The sequence below is a fragment of the Camelus ferus genome, chromosome 4 (genome assembly GCF_009834535.1).
Source record: "Camelus ferus isolate YT-003-E chromosome 4, BCGSAC_Cfer_1.0, whole genome shotgun sequence".
Lineage (NCBI taxonomy): Eukaryota > Metazoa > Chordata > Mammalia > Artiodactyla > Camelidae > Camelus > Camelus ferus.
This window is the reverse complement of record NC_045699.1, coordinates 20,313,251-20,334,016: the sequence shown is the minus strand read 5'-3', so window position 1 is coordinate 20,334,016 and position 20,766 is coordinate 20,313,251. Positions and strand designations below refer to the sequence as shown.

The following is a 20,766-nucleotide window of genomic DNA, read 5'->3' as shown; positions in this document are numbered from 1 at the left end:
GTAGCTTAGTTTCACAGATCTTTTCTGTTGTCTTTTTTGTCTCTATTTATTTCTCCTCTGCTCTTTGTTATTTGCTTACTTCTAATAACTTTGGGCTTAGTTTGTTCTTTTTCTAGTTCCTTGAGGTGTACAGTTAGATTATTTATTTGATGTCTTTCTTTTTGCTTAGTATAGGCAATTTTTGCTTTATGTGGGGCCCCACATGGCAGTGGAGGTCAGTTGCAGGATTTGAGTGTTGCCATGCAGGTGCTCAGACGGAGGGGCTAGCTGCAGGTGAGCCCAACAGTACAGGCCAGTGAGAGAAGGCAAGGCCAGATGTGGGCCTCCAAACAGTGGTGGCTACAGGGTCTCGTCACAGGTACTTGCATGTCACTGGAGACCAGTGCCAGGAGGCAGGCCAGTGGCAAGCAGGTCCTCTGACGAAGGGTTAGCCCCAAATGCATGCACAGCCATGGGCATCAGCTGCAGGGATCAGGACTGGTGTGTTGCCCCTGTGCAACTGTAGAGGCCCGGCTGGCTTCCAGTGCAGATTGCAGGGTCCAGTTTGGGGTAGGGAGGGACTCAGGCAGGTGGCATCTGTGAAGGTGAAAACCTATGGAGGGGGAAGCACGGTGGTGAAATCTGCAGGGGGACCATGGCAGCCATCCTGGCCGTTGGTTTCTTCCATGGTGAAAGCTGTTCAGGTCTTCGACAGAGCAGGCCACTGTGAACCATGACTGCTTCTGCTGCGTAGCTGATACTGGAGTAGCCTCAGGCATTCTTCCTTGTGCCAGCCTATCTCTGTGTGTTGCAGCTTTGTCAGTCTCTGGGTGGCGTGAAACCAAGGTGGGTGCTTCATACAGTGATATGGAAGACTGGGGAAGCTGGTTGCTTGCCTCATTTTACCTTGCCCAGTGAGGGAACTCTTTTGAACTGCGGAGTTCCTGCTTGGCACTGAGCAGTGCCGCCCTGGTGGATGGGATGATGCAGACAAAATGAAGCTGTCCTATTTTTTCTTTTTGTGCAGTTATTCTCAGGTTTTTTGCTCCACGGTGTAGCTGAAGTTTCTTAAGTGGACCCCTGAGCTCTGCCAGAGCTATTTTTGTTTGTGGATAGCTGAGTTTTTATTTCTGTGGTGAGATGGAGGCTTGGTCTCCTACTCTACCATTTTGGTGACATCACTTCTTAATTATAATTTTTAAACAGTTTTATAATAAAATCTAAGTGGGTGAACTTTCAAGTATGTAAATTATATCTTAACAAATCTGTTTAAGAAGCTGTTTTTAAAAATACATTACTTCTCTAAGAAACTATGATAGTAGGAGTGACTCCAGAACATTTGAGTAGCCAATTATAACTTCTTTACAATAATCTAATCTTATTGAAAAAAATCCAATCAGTCCATTATGATTCAATGAAACTCAAAATTTTCTGTAGTAAGCTAACACAGATAAAGACTCATTGATAAAGACTGGGAAACTAGATCTAATAAGACTGGAATGAAATAGCTTGTTGTCTTTTGCTCTAACACTATTGCATTGCTGGCTGATTACAAAAATTTTTTTTTATAATATTGAAAAATATAGAGACTTTCATCAAGATGTACATCCAAGAAAGTATTCCTATTTTGAAAATGTACTCATATATTAGAACAATTCCTAACCCATGATTTTCCAAGAATTTTAAGAAAGCTGACACAAATTTTTAGAAAATCAGGTAACATTTATTGAATGCTTATTTTGTACCATACAGTGTTTTTACTTACCTTGATAATAAGTGATTGCCAAGGACCATTATTCAACTCATGCAAATATAGTGAAACTTTTGAAAGGTTCTAATGTTTTTAACATTGAAATATTTAGAGAGTTTTGCATAGTTTGAGGGTTTTAGACTTCCTTAAAAAAGAACTGAGCTGATTTTGAACTGGTAATAGAAGGCAATTTTGTAATGGATGGAAGGGAAGTAAAAATAAAATCTAGATGGAAGAAGCACCCAGAGCTGAAAGCAGACTGATTTACTTAAGGGAGAGAGAGAGAAGTAAAGCTGAGACCCAGCATATAAACACAAAGCAAGTGTAATCATATGAAAACAAAAACTTAACTTGGATGTATGGATGGAAGATAAAACATTTCAGTGATCTTAATGCAATGAGATTCTACTGTATATCTGAAAGGCATAGTTTGGAAGGGGAGAGGAATATTCAAGCATCATGAAGTATATTTCAACCAAGTAATATAACATTTTCTAATAATAGAGGCATTTGTTCCCAAATATACCTGTATTGCTTTTAGCCAGATCATGGCAACATTGCTGAAAACTCTGTGTATCCTGTGTATAGAATGACAGTTCAAAGCATTTTGAATTAGGATGCCTGTAGTTGACAGAAGTAAAAGGAATGAAAGAACATTGTTGATATGAATATATACAGAATTACTGCTCTTAAATGAGTAAACGTCTACATGTATCCCAGTATTTTTCCTACCAAATACTGCAATTTAAAATTGTACCATTAAAAAATTGAGATATAGTTGACATATAACATTATACTAGTTTTAGATATACAACATAATGATTCACTATATGTATATATTGCTAAACGATCTCCACAGTAAGTCTAGTTAACATCCATCATCACACATAGTTACAATTTTTTTTCTTATGCTGAGAACTATTAATAAAGGCATTTGAAGTGCGAGTATATAGGATAGATTATTTAGTCACAGCACTGCTCATCATGTCTGCTGTGTAACATTGATTGGTTCTACCTTCTTTTGGTACCTCTTTCTAGTGACACTCTAGTAATATGTGTGAGTGGATCCTGGAATCCCAATATTATTCAATCCTATTTAGAAATTCGATTGGAATACGTAAGATTAAGAAATTCTTGAAATAGATCTCAGAAGCCCATTGGGACATATAATAACCCACCCAAATTCATTTGTACCTCATTGTAGAAGGTTAATTGTACAGCTTTTCACTTAGCTTGCAGTCTTTCTCTCCAGCACAATTCTATTACAATCTGGGGTGACCTTATATCCATGTAGGCCATTCAACACCCTGGTCTCTCAATTATTTAGCATATTCAGTTCCAGTGATTGGTCTCATAATCATATCCCTGATTCTTGGTTCTCCACTAAGGAAGCATCACCCACCTTACCTTATGGAGCACTTGGAAATATATGTGGGTGCTTTGTTGTCACACTGACAAGGAAATGCTACTGACATTCAGTGCCCACAAGCTAGGGATGCTAAACATCCTGCATTGTGAAAGTTAGTCCTATGCAATAAAAAATTGTCATCTCCAAAATACCAAAAGTATCACCATTAAGAAACATTACTCTTAGCCTTGTCAGTAGCAGTAGCTGCATCAACTTTAAAATCTCTGTTTCCAGCATCTTATTCTCTGATCCCCATTTCTTCTTGTACTTATACTCCAGCAATTCTCTGATGTGATTACAACCTAAATTCATTAACTTTACCACTTTTTCACTTGTTATTACCACTCTCCTTCTCATTGTGCCTTTACTTCCCTCCTCATGCAGCAAGGACTCCATGTTCTGTCATGGTCACTGTTTAACATATATCCCCAGGCTCATCTGTCACTCTGTCACATTCACATGGAAAAAAATCCAAACCTAGTTTGTTTTGAATTTCTACCTGTTTTCCATCTGACCTAAGCAGCTGAATGTCTCTAAAGAAAAACATAACCATGCTGATTTGTATTAATTTAAATTCGTAACTAAGGACTGAAAACATGTTAAGCACAATTTTGGTGAAAATATAAAAGGCAATCAATGAATCCCCAAGTGTATTTACTATCCTCTTTTATTTAATCTATATAATACTCAGATATCAACAGTTCAAGTAGAGAAAATGTCAGCAAGGCTACTTTCTTTTCAAACCCATGAGGAACATTCACAAAAAGTACTTACATCCTAAGCCACAAAGTTCAGCAAGTTTGAAAAAGCAAAACTCATTTAGACTATGTACCCTAACTATGGTATAATATAACTGTGATTTTACAAAATTAAGTGGTCAAATGTTTCCATCATCTTAGAAATTCCAAACTCATTTATATGATTTTGAGTTAAGGAGGAAATAAATTGTGAGTTTATGAACTGTTTCAAAATGAACTACAGTGAAATATCAAAAACCTTTGGAATTTAGCCAAGTTTAACTGTTAAATTTAACTTTCAACTCAAGATGCTAGAAAAAGAAAACAATAAATTCAAAATTTTAAAATGGCTTGAATAAAAATTTTTAAATATAACCTATAAAATACCTCCTTTTTTCCTCCCGAAAAATGAATTGAAAATGTACAACTAAACTGTGATTGTCAATGACATATTTGTGGACTTAGAAAATTCAGGAGAATCAAATCATGGATTATTAGAACTAACCAGATAATTTAGCAACAAGTTCAAAACAAGGTCAGCATACAAAATAAAGGAGACTTTACAAGTAATAATATATTTAAAATACTATTTTTAAATGTCTATTTACAGTGATTTTAAAAACTATTAAATACCTAGGAATAAACCATTCAAGAAATGCAAAAAATATAATGTAGACTATAAAACACTGAGAGACATAAAACAGAACTAAATAAATGAAGAGATATACTGTTTTTCTGAATGGGAAGAAATAATATTGTGAATGTGAGATTTCATTCCATATCTAATCTAAATGTCAGTGCTGTCCAAGATACTGACAAATTGATTCCAAAAATATAACTGAAGGAGAGGGAATGAAGATAGCTGAACAAGGAGAAGAATGGGCAGGAAGAGAGGAAAGTTTTTTCCTAGCAAATACCAAAACATACTATAAAGCTGTAGTAAATGAAACAGCACGATGAATGCAGAAACAGATGCTTAGAGCTCTGGAACAGAAAAGAGAGTTCCAAAAACTGACTCAGATACATAGGAATTTAGAGTGTAAAGTTTGGATTTTGCATTTCAAATCAGTATTAGGGAAAGTGGTCAATAATGGCATTTTGGAGAAATTGATTTCAAGTTAGAAAATAATATGATTGGCTTATAATTCACAAAACCCACAGATATATATTACACATTAACATAAAATACAGGAATAAAAAATAAAACGGTTAAAGCATTACAAAAATACTTTATAATCTTGAGATGGGAAACTAATCAACACACAAAACCTAAAATCAATAAATGCAACTAAAAACTACGATTATATAAAGACACTTAACTATAGGGAAAAGATACTGTAAATAAAGTTAAAAGACTAGTGACAGTGAGAGAGAATCTTTGTGCATAAGTAACTGATAAAGCAATATCTAGAATATATAAAGAATTTCTGCAAATAAATGAACAAAATACAAATAGCCCAATATAAATAAGAGCAAGTAATAAAAATAATCACTGAAGAAGAAATACAGATAGCACATAAATATATTGTGAAGATCCTCAGTCTCACTAGAAATCCAGGAAATGCAAAATAAATAAAAATTAAACATAATTTATCATCTATTTGATATCAGACCAAAAAACTATAAAAGGTGTATAAAATTCAAAATTGACAAGAATCTATGGGAAAAAGTACTCTCACATGCTTTTAAAGTGAGTATAAACTGATACATCATTTTAAAGAGCAACATGGCAGTTTCTTTCATAATTTAAAATGCACATATGATGGGTTCTTTGAAAAGATCAACTAAATTGATAAATCTCTAGCTAAAGATATCAAAAGAAAAAAATACAAATTGCCAATATTGGGAAGGAAAGATGAGATATCACTACAGATCCTAAACATATAAGGAAATGTTATATAACAAGTTTATACCAATCAATTTGACAATTTAGGTGAAATGAATATCTTACCTGTCATATATCTAGCACTACACATGTCAGATAACATAAGGTTTGTTGGGGGAAAACTGAGAGGCAGAGAAGTAGTAGAATGCAGACAGCCCTAGAACTTCCTTTATTCCGCAGCAAAGACTGAGTATAAATATTTGGTATGCACCATGGACAATTTTCAGCAGAGAGAGGTCTGCATACATCAAGAGAGAGAAAGAGCCCCATCCCCACAGTGTGTGTAGACTGAGAATCCTGCCTTGAGCATTGCCTACGGACATCAGCCAAAAAGACCTCTTTTCTCAGACTGACTCAGTGTAGCTATTAAACTACCCTGAGTCCCTACTAAACTACCAAGAGGAAAAGGAAATTGAGTTTCCAAAACCATCCAGAGTTTGAAAAACCTTTTCATCACAAAAACTGACAAAAGATGGAAATGAAAGTATGAGTAGCTTTTTATTAGTTGAAGAAATTGGATTAAAAAAAAATCTGAAACCTTCACACAAAACACAAATGCACTCTCTCAAGATCCAGAGGGTTTAACTGATACATTCTATCAAACATTTGAGGAAAAACATAGCACCATCTAACAGAAAATTTTTCAGAAAATGAGAGAAGAGAAAATAAGTCTCAACTCATTTTATGTGGCCAGCATAGCCTTAAAACCAAAATGTGACAGACATTATAATAAAAAGAATCACAGACCCTCATTTCACCATGAACATAGATGTAAAAATCCTCAACTGCATATCAGTCAGTGGAATCTAGCATTATATGAAATGGATTTACATCATGAATAAGTTGATATTATCTTAGGAATGAAAGGTTGATTCAACAATTTTTAAAAAATCAATCAATGTAATCCACTCTATTCAAAGAATAAAAGAAAATTTCAAACAAATAACCCCTAAAGTCATTTGACAAAATTCAACACCCATTTATGATAACAAAAGCAACAAAACCCAGAAAATTAAGTGTAGAAGGGAACTTGATAAATCTGTTAAAGGACATCTACAAAAACCCACAGCAAACATCACATCTAATGGTGAAATATTAAACACTTTCTCCTTGACAGTAGGAGCAAAGCAAAATTGTTCACTCACCACTTCTACTCAACATTCCAGTGCAATAAGTCAAGAGAAAAGGTGAAAAAAGATATAAAGGTTGGTTAGAAATAATAATGTCCCTATCTGCAGGTGACTGTGATTCTTTTTGTTGTTGTTGTGGTAGAAAACATAAGATTTAACATCCTTAACCATTTTTAAGTGTACCATTCAGGAGTGTTAAATATATTCACATTATTGTGAAATAGACTTCTAGACCCTTTTCATCTTGTAAACTGGAAACTATACCCATTAAACAACTCCTCTTTTCCCTCTCTCCCCAGCCTTGGATAACCATCATTTACTTTTTGTTTCTATGAATGTGACTACTTTAGATCCCTCATCTAAGGGAAATCATACAGTGTTTGTCTTTTTGTGACTGGTTTATTTTACTTAGCATAAGGTCCTCAAAGTTCATTCATTTGAGAGCATGTGACAGGAATTTCCTTCCTTTTTAAAGCTGAATAATATACCATTGTATGTATATACCACATTTTGTTTGTCAGTTCATCCATCAATGACCATTTGGGTTGCTTTTACCTCTTGGCTATTGTGAGCAAAGTGCTGCTGTGACCCTAAGTGTGCAAATATCTCTTCAAGACCTTGCTTTCTGTTCTTTTTGATATACCCAGAAGTGGGATTCCTGGATCATGTAGTAGTACTCTTCAACTTTTTGAGATAACTCCATACTGTTTTCCATAGAAGTCGTATCATTTTACAACCCCACCAACAGTGTGCAAGGGTTTCAATTTCTACACATCCTCACCAACAATTGTTTTTTCTGTTTTCAGTAGCAGCCATCGTATTGGGTATAAGGAGATAAAACCTCATTGTGGTTTCGATGTATATTTCTCTGATGAGACATGATTCTTTGCATAGCAAATCCTAAAGACATAAAACAACTACTATTATTAACAAAAGAGTTTGGCCATTTCATAGGATACAAGGTCAAAGTACAAAAATCAAAATTTTTATATGTTAATAGTAAGCAATTGGGAAATGACCTAAAGAACTTCCAACTTACTATATCATCAAAAATACAATTCTTAGAAATAAATTCAAGAAAAAAAATGTAAGCCTCCAAATATAGGAAAGACTGTTTTTATCCATTAGTGGTGCAAGTTCTAGGTAAAAGCTCTAGAACTTTCTAATAAATGAAACATTCACCTCCTGTATGACTCAGCAATTCTATTTCTGGATATTTACTCAAAAGAAATGAAAACGTGTATACACATACACACAAAATGTACAGGAATATTTATAGAAGTTTTATTCATAATAATTAAGAACTAGAAACATCCCAGGTGTACGTCTATAGGAAAGGGGTACAGTGTTATAATTATGTAATGGACTAAAACTCAGCAATAGAAATAAACTACTTATATATCTAACAATGTGGATGGCTCTCAAAAAACACTGTAAGTGAAAGAATCCAAACACAGAATAGTACATGTTGTATGATTCCATTTGTATGAACAGAGCAGGCAAAGCTAATCTATAGAGTTTTTTTTAACAAAATAGAGTGGTTATTTGCCTCTTAGAGCTAGGGATGGGATTGACTAGGAAGAGACACAAGCCAACTTTCTGGAATGATAGAAATGTTCTTTGCTTTGATCTAGGTGTGGGTTACCCAATGTTTCCACTTGTCAAACTCATAAAACTGTATAATTAAGATATGTATTTCACTGTATATAAGTTTTACCTCCAAAAATAGTAATGAGAACTATAAATAAATACTGACTTTAGTTAATGATGTGAATGATGAAGTGTTTGGGAGAAAACTGTACAGATGTCTGCAACTCCCTTTGAAATGCATCAGCAAAGTGAGATGGATTGACATGTGATAAAGCACGTATAACAAAAATTAACTGTGACGTATAGGTAGTGAGTACTATGCATTTCTTTAAACTTGTCTGCATGTTTGAAATTGTTCATAATAAAATAGTAGGGGAAAATCCACTTTGAAGAATTCTGACTTGATTATAGAGGGGTGAAGTAATCATTTACCCCTCTTCCCTCCCTTGGAATCATGCAACAGACAAGAGGAATAAAAAATGAAAATTCAGCTCCTTTTTACAGCAAACCTAGGTCACGGCTAAAATCCTGTATTTTAGAAGACATGGAGGAACAGTCAAAACCAGGTAAGATTGGTGAAGGCATCCAAAGGAATGTAGAAATGAGACACCATGGAGAGAAGACTTAGGTGCTGCAGACCTCTGAAAGATCAAGCAAAAATTCACTCCCCAAAAATGAAGATCATGTGAGGTACAAATTCTAAATCACCTATTTGTAACAGTGGAATTGGTCTGCAATGGTTTGTACAGAAGCTTCCTAGAACTAGTTTGCTTCCAGAGAAGAGGAGGAGGCAGGACTTAATGAATAATAACCCAGACAAAGCGTATCTACAAGAAGCAGCTTTTCTGATAAGCAGCCAAGAAAACAGATTCCTTGCATTATAAAAATACAAACAAACCATAACAAAAATAACCTGGCTAATGGAATTCATCAGAAGAAAAATTTGTATATAAAATTTCACTGACCTGGAACAGGTCCCTCTGCCACATAACTTTCTGTAAGTAAGTGATGTAAGAAAAGCTTTCTTTCAAAAATGAGTCATGAAGAATGAACCAACATAGTATCTATACAAATAGATTAGGAAAAAAATGGAAGAAAGAAATAGGAAAAGTAAATGGCAGGAAAAGAAGTTTCATTACAAATAGTTGCTACACAGCAGATGAAAATATTTTATGATGAATAAAAATATTAATGAAATAATTTCCTCTAAAAAGCATGTGTTGAATTTAAGAGTTTAGAGAAAAAATGGCAAGACATGGGAACAAGTGAAATCAAGTTGGCAGACAAAGCAAAGAAGTAGAAGAAAATAAATAAAATTGTCTCAGGAAAAACATATATATTTCTGGTTTCATATGGAAGTATGTATGTAAAAATATGCTGAATTTATTACATTTAATATAAACTAAAAGGAAAAGAACAGGTTACAGATATACAAAATAATATGGATGAACCTTTAATTTAAAACACCATGTTGAACAAGATAAGTCAGACATGAAAGAGTATATAGCATATTATTCTACTTACATGACATTCTAGAACAGGAAAAATTAATCTAAGATGATATAAATCCTAGCAGTGCTGTCTGCGTGTGGGAGGACTTGCCTATGAAGGAGCATCAGGGAAATTTCTGGAGTATGAAGATGTCCTATATTTTGAGCAGGGTTTTGGTTACACAGAAGCATACAGCTATCAAAGCTCATTAAACTAAATGCTTAAAATGTGCGCAATATTTCATTCTAATTATGCTTCAGTTTTTTAAATTGGGAAATAAAGTATGAAACAAGTGACAGAGATTCAGCATATGTATAATTAGAGTCTTGAAAAAAGAAAAGGAAAATGATGGAACAGAGCAAATATTGAAGCTATAACCCAAAATTAATTTTCAGAAATGAAAAGACTTCTAAGAACATAACATGAACCAGGGAAAATTGACCTAATAAGTCATACCCTGAATATGCTCTAGTAAGGTTACGGACTGAAAAAATAAAGAACATCCAAGTTAAAAAGTTCATGTCGTGTATAAGGGGGAAAAAACAAAGATGAGACAATTCTGAAAGTCTTTCTCAGCTGCGGAGCTCCTTATAAGATGGCACGAAGCCTCTGCTGGAACCACAATGAAGTTCAACATTTCCCTCTGCCTGCTCCTGCTTCGCTAAGTTTCTTATACTTCCTAAGTGTAAGTGTATTCCTAAGTGCTCTCTCCCACAGACCAGCACGCAAATCTCCACCTGAGGGTGTGCTTTCAGGCACTCCAGCCTAAGACACACCACAAAGAAAACCTCAATTAATTCTGAAAAGTAGAAATAGTATCGGTAATATTCTCTGAGAATGCAATAAAACTACAATCAATAACAAAACAAGAAAACAAGTCACTACCACCTAAATATTTAAAAGGATAAAGTTCTTGCATTAAGAAGGAATTGTGAACAAATTGCAGAGTATTTTTAAACAAGTAACAATCTAGAAGTATCATAACCCGTAGGATACAGCTGAAACAGTGCTCAAAAGTATAGCCTTACATGTTTACATTAATAAGAATAAATGAAAATAAACATCCAGTTCAAGAATTAAATAGAATCTAAAGATTATAAAATAAAAATCAATGAATTAAAAAGTAGAATTAATAAATGAATACAAGAGTAACTTTGGGGAAAAGGAATAAAATAGATTGAATCTTTAGCTTGCCTAATTATGAAAATAGAAAGCACAACTATACAAAATAACAAATGATAAGGGACAATAAATGTAGACAAATGTAAATCGTGGCAGAGTACTTAGCTCAACTCTATGCAAATAAATTTGAAAGCCTGACTGAAATGGATACTTTTCTAGGAAAACTATGATGTATCAAAACTCCCTCCAGAACAAATAGAAAGTTAAAACAAATTGCCAAAGAGGTACTTTCCTCTGCAATAAACACTAGGCCAAATTCAGATGAGTGCTACTACATCAGTAAAAAAGCAGATAGATTCAGTCTCATTAAACTGATATAGAACATGGAAAGAGAAGATACCTTCCAAATAATTTAGGAAGATTGCACAAAATTAAAATGAATCAAAATTTTATTAATGTTGAAATCTTAGATAAAATATTAGCAATTACACTTCAGCAGCATAACAAAAAATAATACGACACCAAATGGAGTTTATTCTACCAATGCTAGTATACAATACTAAGAAAATTAGTAAGAATCCTAATAATAGATGTATGATGAAAAATCATGATAGTTTATATGGATCCTAAAATGGATTTAAGACAATTTGGTGTCCATTTTTATTAAAAAAATAGATAAAATTAGTAGGTATTTAACTATGTAAAATGATATATATTAATATTTTAAAATATATTTCTTAATATATTAAAAATATAGCTCTCAACTCAAAAGCTGGCATGATCCAAGGAAGTAGAAGGACTCCACTAAAATCAGGAAAGAGTCACATATGTGTATCAATATTGCTATTTAATACTGTTCAGGAGGAACTTAACAACCGATGCAATAAGAAAAGAAATTAGAGGTATAAAAATTGGAAAATAGAAGATAAATTTATCAATATTTGCAGATATTATTCAGTTCCTGGAAGCTGAAGAGGAATTAGCTGAAAAACTCTTACAAGAAATAGAAAATTTCAGTGAGCTAAATAAATATCAACAATCTTTATATATACAAGCAACAAGCAACATCAAAAGCAGCTGAAAAAAAAAGTAAAATGCCCAGGAATAAACATCTGTAAAGAGAAAAATTTTAAATGATCCTCAGAGACACAGAGAATTAAACAACTGGGAGGGAATACCATGGTCTTTGATTAGTAAGACTCAACATTCTAAAATGTTAACATGATGCAAATAAAATTTAACATGATTCAAATAAAATTACCAGTAAGAATGTTTAGGGGAAGGGGATCTAGACAAGCTCTCTGAAATTTATATAGAAAACCAAACAAACAAAAATTACCAAGAAAAATCTGAAAAGAAGGGTAATAAGAGGGAGATACCCTGCCCAGATGTTAACATTTATTATAAAGCCTCACTAGTTAAAATATAGTATAAAACTTCACTAATAAGACAGATGGAACAGACTAGAAAGCCCAGAAATTGACCTAGATGCACATGAGATCAGTGGACAAAAGATAAACTATTTAATAAGTGGTAGTGGGACAACTGTGATTTTATGTAATAATTTTATAGATGATTATAAATGGATAAAACATTTAAAACTGAAAAATAAAAACTTGAAAGTTACATTATTTGATATAAGTGTGTGTGTATAAAATTGTGGAAAATGCTTTTTAAAGTATCACACTAAATTCAAAAGTGAGAAAGGAAAAGATTTAGTACATAGAAATTTTTTTGTATAAATATATTTTCAGTGAAGTATAGTCAGTTTACAATGTTGTGTCAATTTCTGGTGTACAGTATAATGCTTCAGTCACACGTAAGCATACATGTATTCTTTTTTCACACTATTTTTCACCATAAGTTACTACAAGATATTGAATATAGTTCCCTGTGCTATACAGTATAAACTTGTTGTTCATCTATTTTATATATAATAGTATCTGCAAATCTCAGGCTCCCAATTTATCCCTTCCCACCCATTTCCCCGCAGCCCCCAGAACCATAAGTTTGTTTTCTGTCTATGAGTCTGTTTCTGTTTTGTAAATAAGTTTGTCTGTTTTTTTAGGTTCCACATATAAGAGATATCATATAGTATTTATCTTTCTCTTTCTGGCTTACTTCACTTAGAATGATAATTTCCAGGTCCATCCATGTTGCTGCAAATGGCTTTATTTTATTATGTTTTATGGCTGAGTAGTAATCTATTGTATAAATATACCACAACTTCTTTATCCAGTCCTCTGTTGATGGACATTTATGTTGTTTCCATGTCTTGGCCATTGTAAATAGTGCTGCTGTAAACATTGGGATGCATGTATCTTTTTGAATTAAGGTTCTCTCTGGATATATGTCCAGGAGTGGGATTGCTGGATCATACTGTAAGTCTATTTTTAGTCTTTTGAAGAATTTCCATACTGTTTTCCATAACGGCTGCACCAAACTACATTCCCACCAACAGTGTAGGAAAGGGTTCCCTGCAGAAATATTTTAAAATACTTTTTTCTTGGCATAAAACACTATTATTACTGTCAAAAGAAAAATATAAAGTGTGAAAAAATTAAAAAATATACAACAGACAAATATAATATCCCTAAAACATGAAGAACACCTATAAATTACTAAGAAAAATAGAAAAAAAAAAGACAAAAGAAATGTAATCTAGTAAGGCTGATGCTCAACTTCATTTTTATTAAGAGAAATGAAACTTTAAAATACAGTGAAAAAACAATCCACTGAAATGTTTTGCTAGTGGCATGGAGAAACAAGTACTTTCATATGTTCTTTGTAGAGGTGTAAATTGGTACTATCTTGGAGGGAGAGTGAGAAATAGTAGCTTTCAAAATTACGGTTATACATACCCTTTGGTCCAGCAATTTCACTTCTAGGTCTATATCCTAGGAATGCAATACACACACACACAGACACACACACACAAGCACCATTATTTATTGTAGCATTGATTAAGTTGGGAAAAGATTGAAAACAGCTCAGACAACTAGCTAGCCTGCTCTTAGCCCGCAAAGCCGGGCACTGGGCTCCAGAGCTTTGTCCACCCAGAGTAACGGCTGCCTTTTTCTTATGCACACATAGGCATGTGTTCTCAAAGGGAGAAATTAAAAACTCTTGTGGAAGCAAACCTAGACTTTTTATGATTTTTGTCAATCCTTTATTGTTGTCTTACCCACACGTAATTTAATTGGACTCTTTACCCAACTGTCTTTATCAAATCCTTCTAAAGATTTTGATCCAGTTTTAATAAAATAGCAACAACTCTCTTCCTGCAGTTATGTTTCATTAGCTTATGCAATAATTAAATTAATTATGTAAATAACCTGTTACGACTAATAGACACACTTAGGAATAAACAGATCTGACAATTGGCATCTGCACAGTTGGTGGGAGTAGCTGTGATCTGGCACAATGATAAGTAGACTGCTTGCTGCAAGTATTCACCAACCAAGATAGCAGTTGGTGACTCTGAAAAAAAGATTGAAGAGATTTGGTTAATCCAGCAAGTTGGTTAAGTGGTCATTTAAGAGAGTTTTTTACTGCATACTGACAATAAGTGAAGAGCAATCCATTATGTTCCAATATAAATAAAATCAGAGTAATCCTAATAAAAAATGATTTGCTAGTGTCTTCACATTTTTATGTTATGACTGCTTTCTTTTCATTTATGACTTCCATATGAGCCCACATTCTTTCCAATATGTTGCAGGCTTTGGTCAGAGAGTTACAAAATGATGTCCATTCGATAAGGCAACAAATGAGAGAGCTTAAAAAGATGCAGAAAAACAGGGATGCTTGTAAAACCTCAACCCATAAAGCCCAGACCTTGGCAGCTTCTATCCTGAACATTTCACGGTCAGATCTAGAGGAAATATTGGACACAGAAGACGAAGAGGTAAGATCACTTAAATATTTATTAATAAAGGGCTTTTTATACATTGAGTTTAAGTACATATTTTTATTTGTTTTAAAATTCTTAGAATTTCATCTTTAAGGTAATATTAATGAAGGTAAGATTATTAATGCACGATGAAAGTTACATCAAGAGTATTAACCAACTCAAAAAAACCTTTAGAGAAATTTAACTATGCAATACAGAGATAAACTTGTACATAATCACCTTTAGAACTGCTTGTTTGTTACTCAAGTCAGTTATCCTTTCCTGTCTCCTTCGTTTTCTTTGGTTAATCATATATCTTGTAAGCTAGTATTTTTAATTAAGCCAGTTTGAATGGATTTAGTTAGCTGGGTCACCATTGATTTGAAGATTTTTCCTCCTATATGAGATTTTTTTAAAAATCTGTAAATATATTGGCTTTTCTAGCTAAATTCAAAATTATCATTGATCAAGTTTAAGAAAAAGATATTTATTGCTTTAAATTGGGTAAAATACTCCTGTCTGAGTGAATTTATGTGTATATAGGTGTAGGTCTTCAGCAGCATTTCTGTACCTCCTGGTGAGGGCACTGCATTTTTGATGGTTATTGCCTCATAAACAGCAGAATCTCATCTTACATACAGTCTTCTGTGAAACCTGCGAAGGATATTCAGTCCTATTCTGCTGTTAAATCTCTGAATGTCAATACATAAATACTAGATTTTTATTGTTTAGAAAGATTAAAGAGATGATAGCTCTTTTAGCTTCCCCATAAATATTTGCTCAATGAGTGAACAAAATGATAGACTTAAATATTTGTATGAGAACATCCTTCAACACCGCTCCCATCAGCTTCTCAAAAAATTCCTGGAGTAGAGCAGATTTACAACTTGCAAGGTTTTTAAACTGCCAAGAATTCCTAGAAAAGAGGACAGAGGAATCCTACAGAGAAAACTTTCATCCTATAGGTGAACAGTATAGTGATTTATCCGTTTCCTGTTTTCAGCACCTATGCCACAAGGTCTGTGACTTTCTACTGAATTCTGAAGTACAAGAGAACTGTCAAATATAGTATCAAGTATAAGATACACAGGAAATTATAGTATCTCTGGCAATGGTGTTGACTATACGTTATTATAAACATTTAATTAAAATTGGACTGATTGTGAGAAACCTAACAAAAAACTAAGGTTGAGTCCCCCATTATCGCCTAAGAGTTTTGAAACCAACAGATTTAGCAGCATCCCTCATGTGTATATGTGTGTGTACATGTGTGTTTCTGTGTGCATGTGTGTACACAAGTACAGATACATATTCTGGAAGACAGGCCACCACTTTTGTGTGGTTTAAAAAGATACCCTCTCTGGGCTTACACTTTAGAAAAAAGCACCCCCTCTGAGTGGACAAATTAGAAAAAGTTGTCCTCTTGGGTATATAAATTAGAAATCTCTTTTTAGTCCCAAAGAGTAGCTGGCAGATTTCTGTGAAGAAATGGCACCCTGGCCTCTGGGCAGATGCAGTCTGGAGCCAGAGTGCACAGCCCTGCAGTATGCATACCACACAACCTTAAATGGAAGTCCTCCTAGGAAAAAAAAGGACTCTGGTAGAAATACACAGTTCCGAGAAGGATCAGGGTACCTGGATATATTCATTAAATTTAATTATAGGTCTGAACTTACTTAGACTGATCTCTGCATCTTTCAGAGGTCTAAAGATCTGAGCGACTTGCCCAAGCAGAGCCCAAAGCACCTGAATTATATATTTTAAGCTACGTTGAACTCTTGTGAATTCATGTAAAAAACTATGACAGCCTATGTGAAGTACCTAGCTTGATACCTGGTGTACAGTAAATTTCAACAAATGTTAGTTTCCCAAACCTTTCCCTTTTTGAAGTCTTTTTTTGCAAACTGAATCATGATTTTAACTGAGTAATCAATTGCACATGTGACTACATTATGCTTTTAGAAATATTTTGCCTTGATAATTGATGCATTGAAAATATTTAGTGGCTTACAACACTTTAAGTTGGAGTGTCCCTTGCCTATCAGTTAGTCACTGAATATTTTAAATAAGCAAGCATTTAAATACACCAGAGCCATGCCATGTCCTATTTTGTTTGTAATTGTAATAGTTACTCCTTAGTTATCTACTGACAAGTCAGATTTTTGTGTTTAAGGCTTTATGTCATCTCAGGAGGGTCACTTATAAATGATTCTTTTATAGAACTCCATCTTCTTTTTCACTTTATTTTAATCACATTCACCTCCGCCTCAGTCCCTGTCTTGAGCTCCAACTGTGGAGGCAGAAATAAAACATTCCTGAATTATATTGTGAAATATGGAAATGTAGTTTTATATTCCACATATATGTAAATATTTATAAATTATTTAATATTAAAGAACATTTATTTGAATATTCTCTATTTTGAAAGGACAGGCTGCTCTTTGTTGAATCCAATTCTACCAGTATTTCTCTAGATTTATTAATTATCTAACAATGTGATCAAGTTCTTATAAATGTAATCAACAACAGTGTTTTTATTTTCTTCCTTTAGGAAATCGAAAGGACAAAAATAGATGCTGAAAATGACAAGGAATGGCTGTTGTACATTCAGAAACTTCTTGAAGGACAGGTATTTAATTTTTCTACTCCATATATTAAAACTTGCAGATAAAAATTCCAAGCCATACTTTTTTACTAGATGCCTAACTTTTTATAAATACTTATGCATTATTTAGTCCTGTTAGGTAAAGAAGTATTCCAATAGGTAGACAGGGAAGTTAACCCTCTGTTTGTACTTCTGGACTTAACAAATGAAACAAATGCCTTGGGAAAGAGCCAACATGGGTCTTAGCAAATGCATTAATTAAATTATTGAGTCAACCTCTATGCTTGCTAGACAGAAAAGGATCCATTCTCTCAGCCCTCTTAGGAAAAGAGATTCTTTATTATGTGTCTTTAAAGTTAGTAGTTGATATGGACACCTGAGGAGTTCATGGGTTTCAGTGACCTTTTACTATGGACCTGTTTCCAGTCAATTCATGTTTTCCTCACAGCCAGACAGCTGTTTATTACTGTGTCTTCCCGCATTCTCTACAATATTTTCTACTGAGACCTCGAGCAGCTTGTTAGTGGGAAGTAAATATTGATTTGGCATCCTGTCAATGCAGAAAGAATGAAAAAATTTCCACCAGAGGCCCCTCAAACATTTTCCTATCGACATTTTCTGGGCCGAGTGGAAAGCTGCATAGAGGATGACAAGGCCAAGACGAGCTGAAATCCCTGAGGGGTCTATTGAGACTGCTGCTGTGACCTGTGTGATACTTTTTCTTCCCTTTCAAGTATTTTTTTAATACACATATAGTCTGCGGGGATGTGCCCCTCTTGTAAGTGATCAGGGCAGTTTATTGGCAGGTGAGAGCCCTGCTTTTCTAGTCATAGCCAGCTTTTGTTTTGATATCACTGACAGCATGTAATGTATTCTAAAACTTTTTCATTATAGTTCTTTTTGCTTGGCCTAATTGTTGTCTATTTCACAAATGAACTGGATTAAGAACAGCTAAAACATACTTCCTGAAATAGCAAAAAAATTATTTTTGTCCCTTGAGTGCAGTCTCTATGTTTTTGGAAAAGTCAAGAAAAAGTAAATTATATATGAACTATTCATATTCTTTATATCTGTTCTACATATTTTTGAAACATTATCTAGAAATGCTATTATTGTTACTGTCAATAGTAATGGAAGGTGATTGACTCTCTTTTACTTAGCGTAGTTTAAGTGTAGATGTGTAGGTGCTGGGCAAAGTCTTCTTGCTTTTGAGAAGAAAGGCCATTTCTCAATCATGTTGCATTTCCAGCATCCAGCCAGGTGCCTGGCACACCAAAGGAGTTCAGTAATGATAGTTACGGGGTTTTTTTAAGCTTTAAAGTTATAAAAATAAACTTAATGATTTTTTTAACATTCAACTTATGAATATGACCTTTTAATATGGAAATCTTATCAATCATGAACATAAAAATAAATCAATATGTATAAATCTTTATTAAATTTTATTAAAGCTATATTGACACCAGGTCTAATTTTATAACTTTACACATGTAGATACACATACATACATTCTACATTATCTGGATATATGCTTATTCTGCCCAGTTAGTGTAAAAACAAATCCAGTTGAAAATGGCATTAGACCACTTAATACTGTATTTTGATATAGTGCCTTTTTGTGCCACTGAGCCTGGACTCTGGAATATAATTGCCTGGCAGTATTGATTTAATTGCCGAGGTTTATTTGTGGACTCCTAATTATTGACTGGAGCTAAATTTAATGGAGCAGCCGTTATGAACAGTGGGAGACCGCTGCTGTTGCTGTTATACATAATGAACTGCGTCATGTGCCTTTAGATCATTTTTCAAGCTAATTTTATTCCACTGTGACGGTATGATAACATTTAAAAAGTCAAAGACGTTTTATTTTTATTACTGACATAGGTGGTTTTGCTGATGTCTTTGAATTTTGCGAGAAAAAAAATAGGGACTTCATTGGTTGTACTTGAATGTCACTTTATAATTACGCCCAAGAGAAAAATCTATAAAATAGAAAACATCTCTTTTTTTTTTAGCCTACTTTTCTTCTCTCTCAATCCCAGCAATTATATTTGTCCTGAATTTTAGAACATGTTTTCTTTGTCCACCAATTTTTTTGACTAAGTTATGCTCACAAGATTGTGTGGGCAAAAGTATAAATGTGCTTATTCATTCACTGCATTTTGTTTATGGCATACAGCTCCGTGTACATGATCTTGAGGTTACGTGATCTTGAAGCTGTGGAATAATTGAGTACATTCCCTGAAAAAAAAAAACGATTAATTCAATATTGATATTTGATTATTAAAATATTTTGCAGATAAAATTATAAGGGCACTTCCCTTTTATGTCCTCCCTCTGTGTCAGGTGCTGTACGTATTAGAATTCTGACATCACAGGAGTGAATCTGGCCCTGTGGTTTTATCTTTTGTTTAAGAATCAGGACATAGAACTATTTTCTGTTAAAGAAAAATTTCTCTGCATCCATTTGATTAAAATTTATATTGATAAAATATTTACCACAAAATAAAAAGCTATTCTGCCATGCGGCAATATGGGACTACACAATAATATAATACCAACTGCTACTGTTACCCCAGAAGTGCATGAGAACTGAAAGGTCTAAAAACGTAACTTATCTATAGTTAACACAGAAGGCAAATGTATGTCCTCCTTATTTTAAATAGTCCTAATGCAATTTTAAGTATTTGGTCTTTATTTACACCTAACTTTTGTCCCAACAGATTTCTAGGAATAAGATTCACACTGAAAAAAACAATTCTAATATCTACTCTCATTTTTTAAAACATAGCTGCCTTTTAATTTTCTTTGAACATTTTTACTTGTATTAATTCCTCTTTTTACATTATTACATTTTTTTAAACTTATACTTTATGGCAGAGGCAAACAAGCAGATTAATGATTATGACAGGATCATGGAGATGGATAATAGGATGGGAGAACCTCCCAAAATCAGTTTTTCTGTATTTTAGGAAGTGGGAGGGGGAAAAAATAGGAAAAGGAGTCTGGTGCTAAACTATAAAAGCTTTTGAGTAGGAAAGGGATGTAGTCAGAGTAGTGCTTTAGAAAGATACGTGAGATTAGCTTGTAGAATGGTTTGGAGGGAGAAGAGACTGGGAGCAAGAAGGTAGTTTAGGGAAAGGGCAGTGGATGGTGCGTAGGCTCTAGCCATACAAA

The 20,766-nt window shown here is 33.8% G+C and overlaps 1 protein-coding gene across 4 annotated transcripts in view; it reads left to right on the top strand.

Annotated features, from left to right (window-relative positions):
• The window catches only part of CNTLN (centlein), a 247,841-nt gene that overhangs the window by 216,390 nt on the left and 10,685 nt on the right, over window positions 1–20,766 (top strand). For all 4 annotated transcript variants that reach the window (XR_004319147.1, XR_004319146.1, XM_032477635.1 and 1 more), the window contains exons 24-25: window positions 14,814–14,999; window positions 17,536–17,613. Coding sequence is in view for 2 of the 4 variants with exons in the window: in XM_032477635.1 (XP_032333526.1) it covers window positions 14,814–14,999; window positions 17,536–17,613 (264 nt within the window). In the remaining 2 variants the exon portion in view is untranslated. The remainder of the gene's footprint in view (window positions 1–14,813; window positions 15,000–17,535; window positions 17,614–20,766) is intronic.